Source organism: Andrographis paniculata, unplaced genomic scaffold (assembly GCF_009805555.1).
Source record: "Andrographis paniculata isolate CXL003 unplaced genomic scaffold, ASM980555v1 Contig11END, whole genome shotgun sequence".
Taxonomy (NCBI): Eukaryota; Viridiplantae; Streptophyta; class Magnoliopsida; order Lamiales; family Acanthaceae; genus Andrographis; species Andrographis paniculata.
The window spans coordinates 1,687,085-1,708,256 of NW_026137391.1; the positions used below are offsets into that span (position 1 = coordinate 1,687,085).

The 21,172-nt window shown below is 29.1% G+C and overlaps 2 protein-coding genes across 8 annotated transcripts; both read right to left on the reverse strand.

Moving 5' to 3' along the window:
* Window positions 1-1,537: 1,537 nt before the first annotated feature.
* Window positions 1,538-8,511, reverse strand: LOC127249509 (uncharacterized). Of its 7 annotated transcripts, none has more exons than XM_051272342.1 (10): window positions 8,391-8,511; window positions 7,539-7,810; window positions 6,744-7,395; window positions 6,452-6,651; window positions 4,577-4,815; window positions 3,668-4,375; window positions 2,939-3,141; window positions 2,243-2,273; window positions 2,063-2,139; window positions 1,538-1,759 (listed from the first exon to the last, which is right to left on the reverse strand). In XM_051272342.1, the coding sequence occupies exons 2-9, from the start codon at window positions 7,808-7,810 to the stop codon at window positions 2,078-2,080; spliced, it is 2,367 nt and encodes a 788-aa protein (XP_051128299.1). In that variant the 5' UTR covers window positions 8,391-8,511; the 3' UTR covers window positions 1,538-1,759; window positions 2,063-2,077. The 7 variants fall into 7 exon arrangements, 6 of the variants coding, with proteins under 6 accessions (XP_051128299.1, XP_051128302.1, XP_051128293.1 ...); XR_007838391.1 differs by having other exon boundaries at window positions 1,539-1,759; window positions 2,243-2,326; XM_051272345.1 differs by lacking the exon at window positions 2,243-2,273.
* A 4,041-nt stretch (window positions 8,512-12,552) lies between these two features.
* Window positions 12,553-13,074, reverse strand: LOC127248097 (transcriptional regulator TAC1-like). Its single transcript, XM_051270283.1, has one exon. It carries the CDS (start codon window positions 13,072-13,074, stop codon window positions 12,553-12,555), a length of 522 nt encoding a protein of 173 aa, XP_051126240.1.
* Between the last annotated feature and the right edge of the window lie 8,098 nt (window positions 13,075-21,172).

The following is a 21,172-nucleotide window of genomic DNA, read 5'->3' on the forward strand; positions in this document are numbered from 1 at the left end:
TTCCATAATATATATTATATGTCATCTATCTTCTTAAAAAACATTCAATAAAAATATTTTTTTTTATATTATCAACAATGATTTTTTATATTTAATATAAATAACATATTCACTCAAATATATATATATAATAAATTAAAAAAATATAAAAAGTAAATATGTCGTCACAATTACAGTTAATTCATATATGTATTATCAAAAAGTTAATTGTAAAAGAAAAAAAAAAACTCTCATATTTGCATTAATTAATTATTAATTTACATTGCAATTTTATGTATATTTATAAAATCAGTTATGTTAGTTTTATATAAATATATATTATTTATTTACATTATTAAATTTTTTATTTTTTATATAATGGTATTCATATATATCTTTTATTTGGAATATAATTTTTAGAACATGTATATATATATATATATACTTATTTTAATTATATATATAGTATATCATTATCATAAACTAAATAAAAATTAATTAAACATAGTAAAATTTCTTATAATTCACATATATTTTGAAAAGTTTGCATTAGTTTAGAAATTGTATAAGACTTTCTTATGTTTTAAGAATTATTATACAAAATCTCTTAAAAATTATATTAAATTTGTAATTTTGAAAATATTGTACATAATATCCTAAAAAGAAAATTTTGTACAATATTTAAAAATATAAAAAAATATTATACAATTTGAATGAACAGTAAGAATGGGTCATATTTTTCAAATCACAAATGAATTAAATATTTTTGCCATTAAATAAATCTCAAATAGATGGTAACCAAACAACTCCAATTCTAATCCAAAGTTTCTTTAATTATGTAATAAAATATTATAAAAATAAATAAAATTAGTTTCTTTTCCTTCTTCAATATATTTACAAATTACAACTCTTATACATTAAAAAAATATATATTTCACAAAAATAATAAATACCAAAAGTAATTAAAGGTATTTTTAAAATTTTAGTTAGAAATTAAATAAATGAAAAGGAAAAAATATAATAAAAATAGTAGCATTTGTTGTAAATAAAATTGAAAAGAAAATAATAATTAAATATTAACTTTTTAATTTTTAGAAAATTTAATAATAAAATAATTTAACTTAGAAAATTAAAAAAAATAAAGTTGACACACAGAAATGAATATTAAATTACTCTGTGATACTTGCCTGAAAACTTTTTATCAACAAAACATCAGTGTCAATTTTCTCATGAACAATATTTCCATGTTTATACATTATGTTCTATTTAATTTTAAATTTAAATTTTATATATACATCAATAGCCAAATATGGAAATTTCGTACCAAACAAACTTTATTTACCAACATGAATGTGATGATCAAGAAGCATCCGTGAAATAATGGAAAGTGGCCTAGTTTTTTTTTTGTGTTTTTCATGTCGAACCGGTCCAACCCGATTTTGCAATGGGCCATACAGCCCAAAAAATTTTATATCTAAAAATCCAAACACAGGTTTTTCGTGCCAGATTTAATCCCCATTTTGTCGACAACATACTAATTTTAGTTCAAAATTAAATTTGTACTAATACTAGTGCCCGTTTTGTCAACAATACACTAATTTTAGTTCGAAATTAAAATAAATGGCTAGACAATGAATACTTTTGAACTGTAAATACCTCCCGTATATATAAAAGTATAAACGCACTTGTCAAATGTATTTTTCTTCAAACAATTGATCTTCATCCATTAGACTTTTTCTCCGCTCGAATACTCATTTGAATCGACTCATCCATACAAGAACTTGAGAAAAATAGGAAAGAAACCAAAATATAAGTCTGCATATCATATGATCCATGAAATACTATCATATACGATGATCATGTCATGTCAATCATTTCAAAAAGATTACCATACCCTTTAGCACGATGAACCAAATAAATAAGATGAATGCGGGATCAGTAAAGTAGTCGGGTGAAAGAACGTGTTTCAAGACTAAATAATAATATCAGAAAGATTATAGGGTGGGTAAGTACGATGTCCCCGCAGAACATAAATAATAACATAATGCCACTACCGAGACATGTAGGGGCTAAAGCATCTCACCCTTTTCAAGCATTTTCATTTCCTTCCCGAGCTCCTAAAGCAAATGATTCCACTGATGTGTCCAAAACTTTCGAACCCTGGCATTTACAGAGTGAAACTCGCTTACGATAATTGGAAGACAAATAGTTCAATATAGCAATAGCAATAACATAGAAAATACAATCTTAGACCCTTATTTACCTTCGTCTATAGAAGATTCTGAGTCTTCGGCCTACATTTAAGAGGAAAAAACACCACAACCCAGAATGCAACACAATCAAACACCTAAAGAAACTCATACAAATTTAGCAGAAACAATAACGAAAGAAGCCAATCGGGTATAGTAGATGTAAATAAACAGCCATTTCTGTCTAAGATCCGACGCTAAATAGTTCACCTAGCTCTTAAACTAGTCAGACTCAAAAAGGGAAAAGCTCTATTAGCAACTAATTTAAATAGAAATAAATACAAAAACCTGATTATAATTTCTACACAACAAATTCATTCCATTTCCATTGTAGAATGGGAAGGAAAAATGTCAGCCACTATCTGTGAATGTAATCCATTTCAACTCTCCGCATCAAATATCTACAATGAATTGAAACCATATTATTCTTTCCTCATGGTCTCTGACTCTCCAACAACTAGTAAGCAGTCACCATCGAAAATGCAATTTCTAAGACAGACTAAAATGTGTGCCATGATTAACACTAGAACTATTAATGACGTCACGGTGTCGAATTGTAGATCCACATATATCTCGTCTTCTGCTTACATTTCTAATCTAAGAAACCCTCACAAAAACACACATAAATACAGTTCACTTCTAATATATAAACAACGTAATATAAACCTCAGCCATTGAAACCAGTCCAAATATAGAAAATAAGAACATACTGATTTTCGAGAACGGCAGACAATACATTGCTGAGAGATCTCCTCTGACAGCCACAGCAGCAGCTTTATGTAGATCTGATAAATAAGAAAGTGGAGAAAACCACCAGATTCTGGCACAGGAGCGGATTCAGCAGCGTCGGAGAGTGTTGCCTCTTCTGCTGCTGCCTTTATTTCTGATTCAGAAGCCTTCTTCACATCATCCGCTATCATAGTTCAAAACAATGCACGTATCAACGTCAACAACACAACAAACCCTCGAAAATCACAGAAACTTTCGGAGCAAATCGAATTGAATTCCGATTAAACTGATTCAGTGAAGATTCGAGGTTTTGAACTCCTTCAATTTGAATAGAGAATGCTCTCCCATCCCGTGATTTACTTCAACATGAGCCTTCTTTTAGACTTAGGCAACAAGTTGTACAGGTAGAACGACCGACCGACCCGAGCTTGGCTCATGAGATACTCGGTTAATTTAACAGTTATATCTGCTACATTATCAACAACGAAACTCAAACGACTCTCATGGAGCCGTGCTACTTTCATAGGATTTATTGTTCTGGATTGGGATCGGGATTATTCTATCGAAATCACCACCGGCTTCTGTTTCTGGCTCCGGTATTATTCTATCGAAATCACTTACTACTTCTGTTTCTATTTCCATACGTTTGCGCTTTAACGCAGCCTTACTAGGACTTAAGTTCACAGCACATACAACTCTATCAGGATTACCTACAGATGCTTCGATTTCCATACTTCTCTGCTCTGTACCATTTTCTTCATCTTGGGAGCTTACGGAGTTAACCTGTACTTCTTCATCTTCCTCGGTGCTTTCCGTATCAATTTGTACATTTAACTGCACCTGTAACCAGGCAGCTAAGGTAACAGCATGATCGCGAACCATAGAGTCGAAAGGATGGCAACGTAACATATTCATTAACGCCTGGCTGTACTGGAGCATGCTGACGGATGGGGCGACGGTTCTTTTCTTGCGACAAAGTTTCATTACTTTGAAAACATGCTCGCACAAGTTCCCCATTTTCGCCCAGTCGCAGTCGCAGATTGCGTACTCTGAACCGGGGTTCCATACTATATGGCATGTATTTACCGTATCTACGAGCTCGGTAACTTTAGCGCACTTACCTTCGACGATCACATGGGAATCTGGAATACTTTGTGATTTTCTCCATGCTGTTGGACCACTCATCCATTCATCTTTCCAGTATCGAGCAAAATCCTCTTTTTCTGAGTACTCGTCGAGCCAAAAATAAGAATGCACTTTTGTGGCAAGCTTATCAACAAGCCAATCGGCGCGCTGGTATGCTTGTTGGCCTCTTTCGTTCAGTAACCTAAGCTTCAACTGGCTGTGATAAAATTCCATAGCTGCGCAGGTCTCTAGACTGGCGAGAGGAAGAGTCGTCAATGCGTTCGCCCACATATCTGGTCAATAATAACAATCATATAAGAGTGCGAATAGGAGTTCATATTTCTAGTTCAGATTTTTCGATAGTTTTAGTTATTATTTGAAATGGCAAGATAGTAGAGCCACATTGTTAAGAGTTTAATTAAAGAGAGTAGAGTTTTTAACTTAAATTCGTGAGACAAAACAGTATAAGCTATGGTTTATTGAATTAGAGATACCTATCCTTGGATGCCAAACTGCCTTGATGTAGTCCATGAACTCGGCTGCATCGACAAGGTCTTCCATGAAATTTTCAAACGCATGAACAGATCCTTTGCGAATATCATTAACCACAGGACTTAGATGTTTTGCTATTTCGGCTTGCATTTCTATCTCCGAGCATCTTGTCATCAAATTTTTATGCCATGCATGGCGAACACGCCAAAAGGATATCAATACTGTGCATTGAAAGACTTCCCTACAAACACATTCAAAAATGGTTTATACCACAAAGTACTTGACACCAAAGTTAAATATAAAAAAAAAAGGGACCAAAAGCTGAATTTGAAGTAAAAAACTTGGTCAATATTACATTATCTCATTCGCTATATATCAATCAAGACAACTTCCCCATAACAACTTTAGGGTGGGTCTGTTTGTAACATTTTACCAAATTTTTACTATTCATCAAAAAATTTTCCACCAAAAATATCAAATCAAACATCTACTTTTCACTTTTTATATTATACTAAAAATTAATCTTACATTCAAAATATCACATCATACAACTATTCAAATTCAAAATTTTTACTATTCAAATCCCAAACCAAAATCCAAACCTCTAAACAAACACACCCTTAGAGTTGTGCTTGGAACCAGAACACTATGCCAAAGAGCCGTTTATGCAGTTAGCGTATTTTGATTATCTTCAAAGATGATCATTCTATAACATGTTTATAATAAATTTAAGGCAAAATAGCAAAAAAACCTCACTGTGGTTTTACGAATTCGCTGAGAATCCCTCGTCGTTCTAAAATTACAAAAAACCGACTTGTGGTTTCCAAAATATTGCACACTCTCCCCCTCTCTAAATTTGACTAACTGACGTTAAATTTTTATCAAATTTGACAATTATACCCTTATTTATATATTTTTAATTTGTTTCTCTCTCTTCTCTTTTCTTCTTTCTCTTCTTTTCTTTTCTTTTCTTTTTTCTTCTTTCTTCTCCCTTAACTTTTTCCTTTCATCTTCTTCCTCATCCAAATTCTTCACACGCGCAGCTCTTTCTTTTATTCTTTTTCCTCAATTTTTCTTTTCTTCCTCAATTATTTTTCACGCCGTATTAGAGAATAAGAAGAGAAAGAAGACGAAGGGTAGAAGCGGCTGGAGCAGGGAAGAAGGAAAGAAAAGAGAAAGAGAAAAAAGAAGAGAAGTGGAAAAAGGGGCTGGACAACACTTCTTTTCTTTTTCTTTTTCCCATTTCCTTTTTATTTCTCTTTCTCTTTTTCCCTAATTTTCTTTTTTTTTTTATTTTTCTTCTCCAATTCTTCTTTCTTCCCCTACGCCGTTGCAACCAACAACACCAGATTCTTTCTTTCTTCATAGATTGATTTCTTAAATTTTTGGATTTGGTAAAACGGAAGAAGGAATCGATAACTTACACATTCTTGTATCCATCTCTATGTTCGGTCGATTAACTGTATTATAAATTTGAGATCGATTTCAAATTTGGTTGTGTTTAACGGATTCAAAATGAAAAAAATTGAATTGAGATTAAATTCTAAAAGTATGTAGAAGAAGAAGGAAGAAGAATGAGGAAGAAGCTAGGGTATTTTAGTAATTTTATACAGAAATATATCAGTTTATGGACCAAAAATCGCATTTCAGGCGTATGATATACAACCGTCGTTAAATCCTAACGGAGGGGGGATTTTTTGCAACATTTTGCAAACCATAAGTAGATTTTTTGGAGTTTTAGAACCACGAGGGTTTTCAGCAAACTCAAAAAATCATAGGGAGGGTTTTTTGCTATTTTGCCTAAATTTAATTTTATGGCCCAGGAAAGAAACCAACCATATGCATAACATATAAATGACGATGAATTCAAGTCATACCTAATTGCCAAGATATCTGCCAATGGATCATCCACAATAATCCCAGCCAATCTCCATGTTGGATCTTTTGCACAAACTCTATTGTACAGTGCCCGCATCCATCTGTATGATTCGGTACTCGAAAATCTAGAAGTGATTATCCAAGCTACAGGGATAGCCTTGTTTTCTGAGTTAAACACGACAAGGCTACAAAGAGGGTACTGCCAAAACAATAATAAGGAACTAGAGTGAGCAGTTAGGACTCAAAATAGTAATAATTGGGAACACTTAATGGAAAGCTAATATAACAAACCTTCAATTTATTTGAACCAAAGTTCCGATTATATGCCAGTAAACGGCAATTTCCAAATTGAATCATTTGTTGCAACTGCCACTCTGTTTGAATTCCCAGGGTAAAAGGATCAGAATCAGAGTAATCTTCATAGAAGAAAACATTATTTTGGTGGGTTTCAACCCACATGTTAATGCTCACTGCATCATCTTCATCTAGTTGATACGTAGATCGCCTAATACTTCTCTCTTGTCGACGAACATATCTATGAGTCAAAAGATCATCTCTATTACATGGACCGCCTTGTTTCTCCACTGATTCATTATGTCTCTGCATAATTGTTTCTACAGAGACCCCAACATGAAGGAGAGACAAGACACGGAGGCGGAGCTCTTCTGAAATATATGGAGCATACATGGCACGAGTCCCAACAGCTTTTTGGTCTAGCGGACCATGACATGGCAACCCAGATTTATCAATATGCTTATCTTGATTATATATAATAAGAGCCACCGTCGGCTCAGCAATTAAGCGTTTAACAATAAAATGACAGGTGCAACCCCTCTTTGTATTTGGTCTACCAGAAGATTTGTTCTTTGGAACATAAGTAGACCTACTTGGACGAATCGAACCACCTTTTCTATGATCATCTGGCCCAAAGGAGCACCAGTACCTAAAAAGTAGTTCATCATTTAATTAAAGGACATTACATATAGCATATAGGGATAACGATAATGCAAATGATAAGCAAGTGTAATTACGAAAATAACAATTAAAAATATGATTATAATTTAACTAGATAAAGAACATACATACATGATGTATTCAAGAATTCCATCGACTTTTGGTTTGTAAGCTGTCTGCGGAGTTCGTCTCCTCCTCGCCTCAACATGGAATCTTGTAGGGCACTCTTTATTGTTTGATTCCCCTCTAACAAAATCATCTACCCTGGAGAATGGAATCAGAGCAAGTCTATCGATTTTGTCACGCCAGCCTTCAACCTTGGACCAAACAAGATCGGCGGCAGAGAACTCCAAGTTTGAGGGGTTCTGCACTGGCAGGGATAATATCTCATCCCACCTAGCCATCTGCATTGCAATGTAGTTTTATTTATAATAAAATTATTTAAGCTAAACTCAGCTTTTAGAGGCCAAATGAACAAGATAAAGTTTTTCAAGGATCTTTCAGAAAGCATATTATACAGAGGTTTACTGCCTTTAATTTAAGCTTTAGCATTTGATCTTCATAAATTTCTATTTGCATCAAAATAACTCCTATGAAGCAAATTAGTCCCCACAATAACAGTACAATACAAGCAAGCGAACAAGATAGCATATGTATGTATAGATTATGAATGTCATCCCAACTTCAGAAAATTAAAGCAATATCTGTTGCTTGTAAACTTACATGGTTTAACTGTGGTTTTACTATTTCAAAACCCAACCTACAAATCCTACCTTACAACTAGCTCGTATGTACACTGCCACAAATCATTTCTTCAATTTTTTTTTAATTTTTTATTTTCGCCACTGGAAATACCGAAAAAAACAGCCTCCACTCCGCTCAGCCAAAGAACAACAAAAATGTTAAAATAAACTCGATTTCGTTGATATATGGTGGAAGTACCGAAGCTGAAGAACCAGAGAAAAAAAAAACAAACAAACTCACCGTTTGTTCCAGCGGGCAGCGGCGGACTTCGTCTCCGGGAGAAAGGCGGACGCAACGAAGAAGAAGAAGGAAGGGGGCGGAGAAGAAGCAAAATGAGAAAGACGAAGAAAGAAACGGAAAGAAATTGGGATTTTATTTGTGGGATTAGGGTTTTTTACTAATCTAATTATCAGTATTATTACTATTAATACAATATTTTAATAAAATTCCCATCGATCCATTTTCGTTTTTTTTTTTTTCTTTTTTTTTTCTAACAAAACATATTTAATTAATACAAATTAATTTAATTTAATTTTTAATCTTTTATTCATCAAATTTATTGAAAACTTATTTATTTATATCTTTTCTAATAAATAAATTTGCTTATTTATATTAAAAAAAATTTATTCTTATAAAATTAGTTGTAAATTAATTATAAATATATAAATATATTATTTATTTATTTATATTATATAAGTTTATTATTTACAATTTATTTATTTGTATTATATAAAAATTTATTATCTACAATTTATTTATTTTTATAATATAAAATTTTATTATTTACAAAATAATATTAATATTGTATATATATTTTATTGAGATATAATACTAAAAATATTTAAAATACTGACAATACTACCCCTATAAAGAAATACTCCTAATATAATAATGGAAAAAGATTAATTTTGGTCATAATATAACCGAAATTTATCAATTTTGGTTTCAATATAAAAAATTCATCAATTTTAGTCTCAATATAAACAATTTCAATCAATTTTGCTTCCATTATAAACAATTTCAATCAATTTTGCTTCAACCGTTAAAAATCTCACGGAAATTGCTGACGTAAACATAATGGAAACTACACGGCCATATACAATTATACACGGCCATGTTGTTAAAGGGTCATGTATATTTTAGTGTATAATTGTACATTGTCATGTTGTTATACGACCATATACAATTATACACGGCCATGTTGTTACATAGTTATGTATATTTCAGTGTATAATTATACATGACCATGTTGTTACATGGCCCGTGATGTATAATTATATTTCTAATAATTTATTGATCTACTCTACTTAAAATATTGTGTCCTTGACAAAGGAAGTATGTTACCATTTTTATTAACTTAAAATATTATTCTATCCGTCCTACTTAATTTGTCTACTATTTTTATTTTCGTTTATCCCACGTAATTTGTCATTTTATTTTTTGGAAATATAATTATACACTTTAATCGCATTTTAAAATTCATAATTTATATATTTTTTATTTTAATTAAACTATTTAGTTATTTTAATCTTAATCTATAATTATTTTTATTAAATCATAATTATTTTCACCAATACACATTTTAATTATTTATTAATTACATAGTATCTAAAATTAGAGCCGGCAATGGTGGATTCGTCTCGGATTCGTATCGGATTGAATACTTTAAACGAGTTAAATTACTCAATCCTAACTCGACCCGTTTATTATCGTGTCGGGTTCGGGTTGACTCGTGTTGACCCGTATACATAATTAAGTCTAATTTCTTGATTCAAATTAAATAATTTTTTGTTTTGTTGTCGTGTTATGTTAGTTTTTATTAGTTTGAGCGTAAATTATGTTGAATTATTTAAAATTGAACTTAGTTTAAATTAATTTATGAAAAAATTTATTAAATTATGATTATTTTATATATATAATAAATATATTAATCAATATTAATATATTATAATTGGGTTGTCGTGTCGGGTTCGAGTTGAAAGCCTCAACCCTAACCCGACCTGTTTATTATCGTGTCGGGTTCGTGTCAATCCATATACATAATTGGGTTGAAATTTTTTACCTAAACCCAATTATTTCGTATCGGGTCGTATCGAGTTGTCGTGTTGGATCAATTTTTGCCAACTCTACCTAAAACTACCTGTCTAAGCTAAATGAGACAAAATAAGTAGGACGAAAAGAATATTAATACCACAAGAGGAGTATAAATGAGTAATTATTTGTAAGTAGTGTATTTTTTCACCCTCCAAATCTCTAGATTTTTTTTTTTTTCTATAAAATATTTTATCATATATTATTTAAAATTTAAATTTAAATTTAATCAAAAATTTTCAAACTCAATCAAAAAAATATTTTAACATATTAAGTAGGGTATATAATATATATATATATATTTATCGAAAACATATGAATTATTATTATTATACTTTTTTTTTTGATGAAGTTATACTTTTTTTTTGAAGAAGTGGAACCTACAATCACTATCATTCCAGTGTGAACTCAGTATCCCGTAAATAGGTCTACTACCTTGGAGTGCAGTGAACCCATGACCTCACGGTCACGAGTCTATCTCCCTACCAAACCATCCCTTATGGATATGAATTATTATTATTATTTATTTATTTATTTTTATAACGTGGAAATCCGCAATCGCTACTCGAAAGTGTGCACTGAGTAAACCTCGATCGAACCTAATACCCTGCAAACTAAGTTCGACAAAACAAATCACATTAGGTGAATAATGTGTTATTATTATTATTATAGAAAGAAATCAAAGAATAAAAGGAGTGTGTTTTTAATATGTTGTGTAAATAAAAGATATAACTGAAATAATGGCTCGTTTATGCAACATTTTTAGATGGATCCACTTTTGTGTTACTTGGTACGTGTAATTGTATCAAAAGTATAAAATATTATATTTTAAATTGAATATTTAATATTTTATAATGAGTATTTATTTATTTATTTTTTAACTTTTATGAAAAGTTTTTCTTACTGTTTATTATTATTGTTGAAAAATCATAATTGAAAAATAGCATTGATAGAACAGAGTCAATTGAAAATCGCAATAGTTAGTGTTTACTTGTGGAATTTTATCCATGATTTTACTATCTCAATCTTTTTTTTTTTTTTTTTTCATAAAAATCAAATCAAATACTTATTTTTTATTTATTTTATTACACTAAAATATAATTTTATGGCACCATCTTAAGTTTGAGGAATGTTAGTATATATATATATATATATCATATTATTGTATTATACAATAACTAAACTGTATGTAGTGTGTAGTGTTTATTGCGTTAGTAGAGGAATAATACACAATTCAATTTTTTCCCAAAACAACCAACACAATGTATACTAATAAACACTACGTGACCGGAAGAGACGACCTAACGATGTAGGGGTAGATTCGTCACTGTAAGATTATGGGTTCAAACTCTCTGACATTTAGAAACAAACTTTGGGTTCTGCCATGAGCTAATGAGTTGAATTTTATACGGATTTACATTCGATTCATTTACCTCAACAAACGAGCTAAATAGTAACAAATTTGAGAATAGCACACTTAAACTCTATTTACATATATAATTTTAAAACTTTTTCAGCTATTTATAAATAATAATTTATTATTATTTTTTTTTTATAAAATATTAAATCAAATACTTATTTCTTTTCCTAGAATATTATGTATATCAAAATATCTTACTTTTGACCATTTACTTTTTATTTTCTTTTTTGAACTCTAAAAACTTCGATCCAAAATCTAAATGAAGTCTTGTTTTACAATTCTACTTACATGACCTCATATTAAAGTTGATGCATATGAATATGATGAGGTAAATTATACTCCCTCCGTCCCATAAATAAATATCTATTTATTTTTTACGCGTAGTTTTAGAAATATTAGTATTGTATTGAGATATAATATGAATAAAGTAGAAATTACTAAAATAACCTTATTAGTACGTGTGATATAAATGTAATGACATTTGTGTAATATATTGTAAGTTGTAAGTGTATTTATAATGTTAGGTAGATAGTACCGTTACTAAAAAGGAAAATGGATACTTTGTAATGAGACAGACTAAAATAGAAAAATTGATACTTTGTTATGGGACGGAGGGAGTATTAACAAACAATAAAGAGAAATAGATCCAATTATGGAGCTTGAGAAACAAAATAATTCTATTGCAAGAAATAATGATTAAGATCAATGAATTAGCTAAATAACTACATGTCTATGTGATGAAAAATCCAATTTTATCAAGTTGCAACTAAACTAAAATGAACAAACAAACACAAATTACAAGTCTTTCTATGGCATGCATTAATTCTATACAATTCTTGAAACTAAATAATAAATTTAACATTCGAATATTTCGATCGATCGATCGACGTATCATTGTGGACAATCACGGCCGAGGCGAAGCTCTAAATCAACGTCGGTCTTCTCGAAATTCTTACCTTCATTTCCATCTCGAAACCTATCCAAAGCCCCTTCGGACATCATGCTAAAATGTCGAATTCGGGAATTAGGGTTTGGCTGCAATGGCAAGTAGATTTGATACTCCACCTGTCTTCCACCTCCAAGTTTGTAATAACTCAATCGATTCTCATCGCCAATCGAAGAAATCTCGGCCGGAAAGAACCTTAAACTCCCATAATTCGACTCACCGGAGTGGTGATCTCGATTGTCGCGATCATATTCAATATTATTTTTCGACTTGATTTTGATCTTGCCCTTGCCCTTATCTTTCCGATGAATGTTCATATGCCCTCCGAGTGCTTGCGCGTTGGTAAATCCGCGTTTACAGAAATTGCACTCGTAGGATCTCCCGACTCCGGTGGCGCTGCCGGCCGTTGATCGGTCGTCGTCGTCGTCATTTTCCGGCGACGATGCAAGGGATTTTTCAGGCTCCATTAATGTTAGAGGTTTGGACAATGGCAATGTTCTTAGAATGGATTATGTATATATATATATGTATTGTGAATTTAATTTTATTGATATGAGAATTGATGTTTTATAAGGTAAAAATTATGTACAGATGATCATGACTAACTAGGTTTGCCCAGTAGTCCTGTCCTTAATTTATTGTATTTTTCTGAATAAGACAAGTTCTATTTATTTATAATTATCAAATGTGACTTTAACACTGTGTTTTACTCTTCTTTGCCGGCTTTGGGTACGTGCATTTGTTGGGAGATCCATGGATCTCGAGGACCGGTTGAATCTGCACCGTTGATAGTATGATGAATGGTGAAGATGGATTTTGTGCTGGGAGTGCTGGACCTCCTAAGAATAAACTGTATATATTCGTTTTGTCCATTAAAATTATATTATTATGCTTAAATTTTATTCGCTATTAATTTTATTATTCATACTTTAATAAATACTAATAATCAATTTGCAATTAATTTTTTTCACTTATTTCATTATATTAATAGTGTGTTATTTTAACAAAAATGTGTATATATTTATTATTTTTATATATTTTACACAATTTTTTATATTTCAAATAAAAAATATTTATTCAAATTATTTAATAAAATAAACGTATCAATTAATTTTTATAAAGGTGAGCAAAATATTCGAAATTTGATTAAAATCAAATCGAAATCTAAAATTTGGTTTGAATTTTTCGAATTGATTCGGATTGACTATTTTATAACTTTCGAATTTCCAGATCAATCTGGATCAGTATACTAAACATCCGAATCAATCCAAAATTTGAAATATAATATTTTAATTTAATATATTTTATTATTATTATATATATATATACATTTAATAAAAATGGAAATGAGAGTGTAGTTTAATTACAAATCCCTCAACCTCTGTGTGAGTACTCACAACCTATATAGGTTCGGCTAGTCCTCCAGCAAAAAAAAGTATTTTACTCAACATTATTTATTATATTTTAACATACTTATTTTTATTTATTATATATATATTTTTAATATTATAAAATAATTATAAAAATATAAATAAAGTTTAAAAGTTAATTAATTTTTTTATAATTTGTTTGTTTGTTTAGTGAAAAAACACAAACATATTTTCTAAATAATTATTAGTATATTACACACTTTCAATACCTCACATAAAAAAAAAAATATCACTTCAAATCAAATCAAACAAAAACACAAAACAAACAAACCCTCTTCGGTCTAGTTCGGATTTTCGAATTTTGCATTTCAGTTCTTTCGCCTCGGTTTGGATTGATTTTTTTTCCAAACTTTTGAATTTTTGGATCGATTCAAATTTGACAAAATCCAAACCGAAAATTCGAATACTAACCCTTAAATCCGAATACTAACCCTTAAATCTTAAGCTAAATATGTCCAAATTCAACAAATAAGTAAACAAACCTTAAACATCATATACCGAGATATATATATATATATATCTGCAGGGACAGAACTAAGTTAGGGCTTGGGGGTCAATTGAACCCCCAAGCTAAATTTTTTATAATTTTTTTTGTATTAAAAATATTAATTTTTATGTGTTTATATACAATTTGCCTCTAAAAACTATCTAAATTCATGTATAATTCTGTCATTATTATTTATTTAAATTTATTAGCTAAATATTAAATAAATTATAATATTTTGCCCCTAAAATTTAGATACTAGTTTATTGGCTGTATGTATGTATGTATGTATGTATGTATGTATGTAAGGGTGTGTTTGTTTGAAGGATTTTGGTGGATTTCCACTATTCATCCAATTTTTTCTCCCAAAAATATCAAATCAAACATCTATTTTTTATTTTTTATATTATACTAAAAATCAATTTTACATTCAAAACATCACATCAAACCCTATTTATATCACATCATACGACTATTCAAATTCAAAATTTTTACTATTCAAATCCCAACTCAAAATCCAAACCTCCAAACAAACACACCCTAAATGTAAGAGAGAATGACTATATATAAAAGCAAAATTGAATGAAATCTGGAAGAGGGAATTGTCTGTTTTCTTACAAAATGATATAAATATAAATATAAATATGTTTGGGTCAATAAATTATTTGAGAGAAAGTGATTGTGACACCTAAATTAAACACCAATAAATTCCTTCCTTTCTAAAGGCAATGTTTTTAAATATTGAAAAAATCTGGAAAGAGATATATAACTAACTGCCTTCGTTATTAAATGGGATAATATTAAAGCCTTCCTACATTTTTCATTATTGCAATTATTTTTGTTAATTATATCCATCTTATAAATTAATAAGTAATTCTAAATCTGTGAATGCTTTTCTTAAGGCACAACTAATAATTCATTTGTGTCCTAAGTCATATTCCACTTTCAAGAATTACAATTGTCGAATGTTTAGCTGTTTTCACAGACAAAAACAACAGACTAGAATAAATAATAATAAAAAAACATAATAATATATATATATATATATATAGAGAGAGAGAGAGAGAGCTAGAGAGAGAAACAGCTTCTGGATCTGTCAACAAAGTTAGACTGGTTTTGACAATGTCTTTTCTGTTAATTAATTACTTGGACGACGGCCATTTTTTTTTATAGAATATTTATAAGTAAGCGATGATCCGGTGGCATGGGGTGGACTTGTGACCATAAAAGTATGAGTTTAAATTTTTTATATTTCGGGTCTTGTCTATCATATATGATTTGTTTTGTTAAACCTAATTTGTATATTATTAGGTTTGACAATTTTTTTCTTTTAAAGCGCACTCGAAAAATAGTTATGACAGATTCTCACGTTATTAAAAAAGAATATAATATTTTCTCATTGCTAATAATAAATACATTTTGTTATTTTTGTTCGTTTACAAACAATAAATATATTTTCTTATTTAACAAATATACACCTTACAATATTACTAAAATGTGCCACAAATTTATACTCTTCGTCCCACATTTTAAAGTTTTTTAGTAAATTAATAAATAATTGTATTTTATTTTATTTTATTTTATGACGTGTGAATCCGCAGCCGCTACCCGAAAGTACGCACCGGTTAAACCTTCGGCCGAACCTAATACCTTGCAAATTAGGCCCGACAGACAAGACACACTAGGCGAACCATGTGTGACAGGTGACCTGAGGCGTCGGGGGTTTGTAGTAGATTAAAAAATAATTGTATTTTATTGGTTAGTCAAAATGTGTAAAATGATTTCAATACTTTTACCTTTTGATTTTATGTATAAATTAATTATATGTGCAATAGTATATTTGTAATTTAGGTAAAAATTAAGGGTATTTTAATATTAAAGTATTACTATTATTTTTATTATAATAGTAAATAAATATTTTTAAGCGAGATGGATGAAAATGGTAAAATAAAGTATTTTAAGTTGAGACGAAAAAACATACTACCTCCGTCCGACTCTAAGGGTTTCATTTACTTTTTGCATACTGATATTTGAATATTAATTATTATATCAAAACGTAGTACAAATTAATAAAAAATTGCAAAAATACTTTCATTAGTGTCTTATAATTCTAATAGAATGATATTTCACTACAAGAAAAAATCATTTTTGTAACAACATTTTTTTGTCTCTAAATTTACTTTTTCCGTTACTAATGACATTAGAGACGGAAATAGGAATGAAATTACGTTAGCTACGTGAACTTTAGGAACGAAATTCCGTTACAAATATATTATTTTTTTGTAGTGTTTGTGCAAAAAAATATACAAATATAAGAATATTTTTAATGTTAAATACAATGACACAAAAAGTAAATGTGACTTTTTGAACCAGACTGTGGGAGCATAAATTAACAAAATATCCTTCTAAGCATAGTATTAAAATCCATACTTATCTATTCTTTGAACACTTATGCCCTATCTATGAAATATAAAATAATATTATGTTTTAATTAACGCAGAAAAGAGAAAATATTATATTATGTGATATACGTTTACAGTTTATGAGTGTGTTATTTTTATGTATCTTATGTGCATATTGAATTCAATGATAGAATGCAATATACTTTTTTCGTCCTAAATATTTTGAAATATTTTTTTTTTGGTCTGTTTCAAATATTTTGTAATGTTTTTCAAAATAAAAAATAATGAGTCATACTTATCACATCGCATCATTCATATAAAAAATAAATAAACACTTCTTTTTCATTATATTTTTTAATTTTCAAATTATTTTACTTAATACTATTCATATAAATTCTCGTGTCAAAAATCAAATATGAAATGTTATTATGTATTGTATTTATATTGTATTAACACAAAACTTATACCATTGATTTATGTTTTATATATGTGCTATCTATCAATATTTAAGATATTATCAACTACATTCTAAATAAGCATTCAGTGCACAAACTGCTTGTATATATAAATATATTGATAGTTTTGTCCGGGGGACTGGATTTTAAATACATTATTCATTCCATTTTTTTCTCTAAAAAATATCAAATCAAACACTTATTTTTCATTTTTTATATTATACTAAAAATCAATTTTATATTCAAAATATCACATTAACACCTATTTATATTACATCGTAAACTATTCAAATTCAAAATTTTTATTATTCAAATCATAACTCAAAATTCAAACCCTCAAACAAACACACCCGTAAAAGAATTGATTACTTCTATTCATATTAATAATATGTGTATATATATTGATAGAACTCTAGAATAATTTTAGATATGTGTTTGTTCTTTTGTAATTTAAAATCGAAATCGATATTATTCACTTTGTACTGTTACCAATAATAATATATTATTTTTTTTCTACAAAATATCATGTTAAAACATTATTTAAACCAAAATTTAAATCAATATTCAATTTAAACTATAACCAAACAAAATTTTATAGGAAATTTTTCAAAGGCAGCTAGTGAGGACAAATAATTTGTGTTAATCTATATAATTAGTTTACAATAATACAATATGTCTGGCTTGAGGAGTCTGCCAAGTGTTGCAATATATATTTATATCGATACAAATTAGATTGAACTTTGTGTTGAATGATAATATATTTTTTTTTGGATGACGTGGAAATCCGCAGCCGCTATTCGAAAGTGCGCACCGGGTAAACTTCCGGTCTAATCTAATACCCTGCAAATCAGATCTGACGGAAAAGTCACATTAGGCGAAACATGTGTGGCAGACCATCCTTACGGGACTTGAATGATAATATTTATTAATATTGAATATTGCTGCTCAACATGTAATATACACTGCTCAATAATCATTTAGATTTATGTCAAATAGTTCCAAAAGTTTTATTAATTGTGTGTTTAATAAATTTACACAATAATTTAATATTACTATTCGATCTTTTAATATGTAAATTTAATTGTGTGTTTAATAAATTTACACAATAATTTAATATTACTATTCGATCTTTTAATATGTAAATGTTAACTATATCTGTAATATGATTTCAAGTTGTTACACAGTTCAATAGATTTATATTATATTTCAATATATTATTATTGACCAAATATTTATATACTTTAATATATATGCAATACATATTTTATATTCGTTTTTTATATGATCTGACACCTATTTTTTTTTTTTAAAAATGTAAAATATTGTAAATAAACATTAAGCAATATTTACTTGGAGTTTGTTTGGTTGTATTTTAATTTTAATTTTGTACTGTTCAACTATAGTAAATTATTTATATTTTCCCCAAAATATCATATCATACATCAATTATAGTATATATATAATACATACATTTTTTTCCTTAAAATATGTTTATATGCTTTGAATTTTTGGGTAAACTGATTTTTTAGTTTCATTACTAAACCATTTATCATTTTAGTTCTACGACGGGAGCTTATCACAAATTAGTCCGATAGTGAAATTTTTTTGCACTACATGGCACCCGCGTGACTCACCGGAGGACACATGTCCGCCACGTTAGCGACACGTGGATGATTTATTTATTTATTGTCTTTTTTTGTAAAATTTTAAAATTTTCAAAAAAAATTTAAAAAATTAATTTTTTTTTTTAAAATTAAAAACAATAAAAATCCACATGTCTGCGACGTGTCACTAACTTGGTGGACACACATTCTCTAACGAGCCACATTACGTAAACATCTTCGGCGTCGAAGGACTAAAATTGCAAATTTTTTTTCACTTACGGAAGTAGTTTGCGACATGCTCCAATTACGAGACTAAAATGCTAAATTGTCAAATTATGGGATTAAAAATCAGTTTACTCTAATATTTTTACTATTTTAAAACACTCCAAAATACCTGAAAAACAACCAAACAAGCTCTTTGGTTTGCCTACTTAAATGACTGTTAATTAATATTGAGAAAAAATAGAAAAAATACAAATATTTGTTGAATTCCTTTGTATAATATTAAACTTTAAAGTATAGAATAATTTACATAAAAATAGATAAAAAAAAAATAATATGAAATTTTTATATTTTCTTAAAACCTTTTGATTAAAAAATACATTAATTTGACAAATATATATATATATATATATATAGAGAGAGAGAGAGAGAGAGAGAGAGAGAGAGAGAGAGAGAGAGAGAGAGATCGATCTATTTTGTATTTATTTATTTAAATGGACTTCCTTTTAAGAGTGGAAAGAGGTGGAGACCTCAATCGCCCCTATATATAGGTTGGTTGAGACATTAAGGGACATACAAATGTGAAGAAAATGAAATTTAATTATGAAAAAGTAAAGTATAAAATAGAAAATATTGACCATGAATGTAAAGAAATGAAAGATGAAACTAAAAAATATTGAAAGACACTGCTTTTTAAGTATTTTATAATTATGTTGCACGATGTTTCAATTATATGGTATATATGATTATGTTATGTACTATATAAAAATATGTCATATGCGATTAATTTAATTGTTGTATTTTTATTAATACAAACAATCAGTTTTGCATAGTAACATCGTATGCTGTTTCTAGTACACTATGTTGAATTTTAAAATTCAGCAAATTCAATATAGTGATGAGCTCTAAATGCAATGTCTAGTTTTTCAAGTAAATATTTGGAGGCAACTTGAACCATGGGGACCAAAAGTCGCGAAATAGATAGAGGCATTTTTCATAACAAACCATTTTTTATGCTTTAACAACCTAAAATAAATTCTGATCTGCAATAAAAGTATAAAGATAAATCACGATGAATTATGGAAAAAAAACATTTCTTGCAATATATTTCAAACTATAGAGCATAAAGTATGCCACAACTCAAATATATCATTATCATTGTATGAAACGTGTGCACACTTATTACATGATTGAGCTTCATAGAAAATATTCTTATAGCAACAATTTTCTCTTTTAAATAGTTGATGGTGGAGTAGCACGGCGGCAACCACCACGGGGGCTATGGCGAGGGCCGCGCATACCGTGATTAGGGCCAGGTGCCCGGCAGCCACGAGGTGAAATTTTAATGATTTTGTTATAAAGCATAAAGATTAAGAAATAATAATATTTTCATTTAAAGTGAGATATGTAAAAGATAAAGTGAAAGTATTATAAAAAAAAATTATTTAAGTATCGTTAAAAAATAGTGGGGTGAGTAAAAATAGTAGTTGAGTAAGTAGAAAAAGTAGTATAATAAATAAATAAAGAAATTAATAACAAATTGATTATTATTTTTTAAACTGAAGATAATAGAACTGTGGGTATACGAAATTATTTACGATAAATACGGATTGTATATAAGTTTAATGGACCATAAAAAAAGAATAATGACATACTTTTGACAAATTGGAAAAATTATGAATTACAATAAAAATATTTCTTGCAATATATCACACGAATATAAAATAAAGAATTCAATTAAAGAAAATTTATATATGTTATTTTTATTATCGAAAAACACATGATTTTCATTGTACGAAATGCACGCACACTTATTACATGAATGGACTTCATAACAAAAATAGCAATTTTTTCTCTTTTAAATAGTCGATGGTTGAAGTGATGGTCGAGGAGCACCGCGGGGACCACCACGGGGGCCATTGCGAGGACTACGGCGCCCACCGTGCTGAGGACGAGGTGCCCGGCGGC

Bases quoted from the DNA above. Each gene is read 5' to 3' on its own strand.
- LOC127249509 (XM_051272327.1), bottom strand. From the start codon at position 7,810: ATGGCTAGGTGGGATGAGATATTATCCCTGCCAGTGCAGAACCCCTCA. The intron at 4,376-4,576 runs GTATCTCTAATT...ATTATTGACCAG, and splicing joins AGTTTGGCATCCAAGGATAG to ATATGTGGGCGAACGCATTG. The intron at 3,142-3,667 runs GTAATCCTGATA...GAACTATGATAG, and splicing joins GGAAATCGAAGCATCTGTAG to CGGATGATGTGAAGAAGGCT.
- LOC127248097 (XM_051270283.1), bottom strand. From the start codon at position 13,074: ATGGAGCCTGAAAAATCCCTTGCATCGTCGCCGGAAAATGACGACGAC.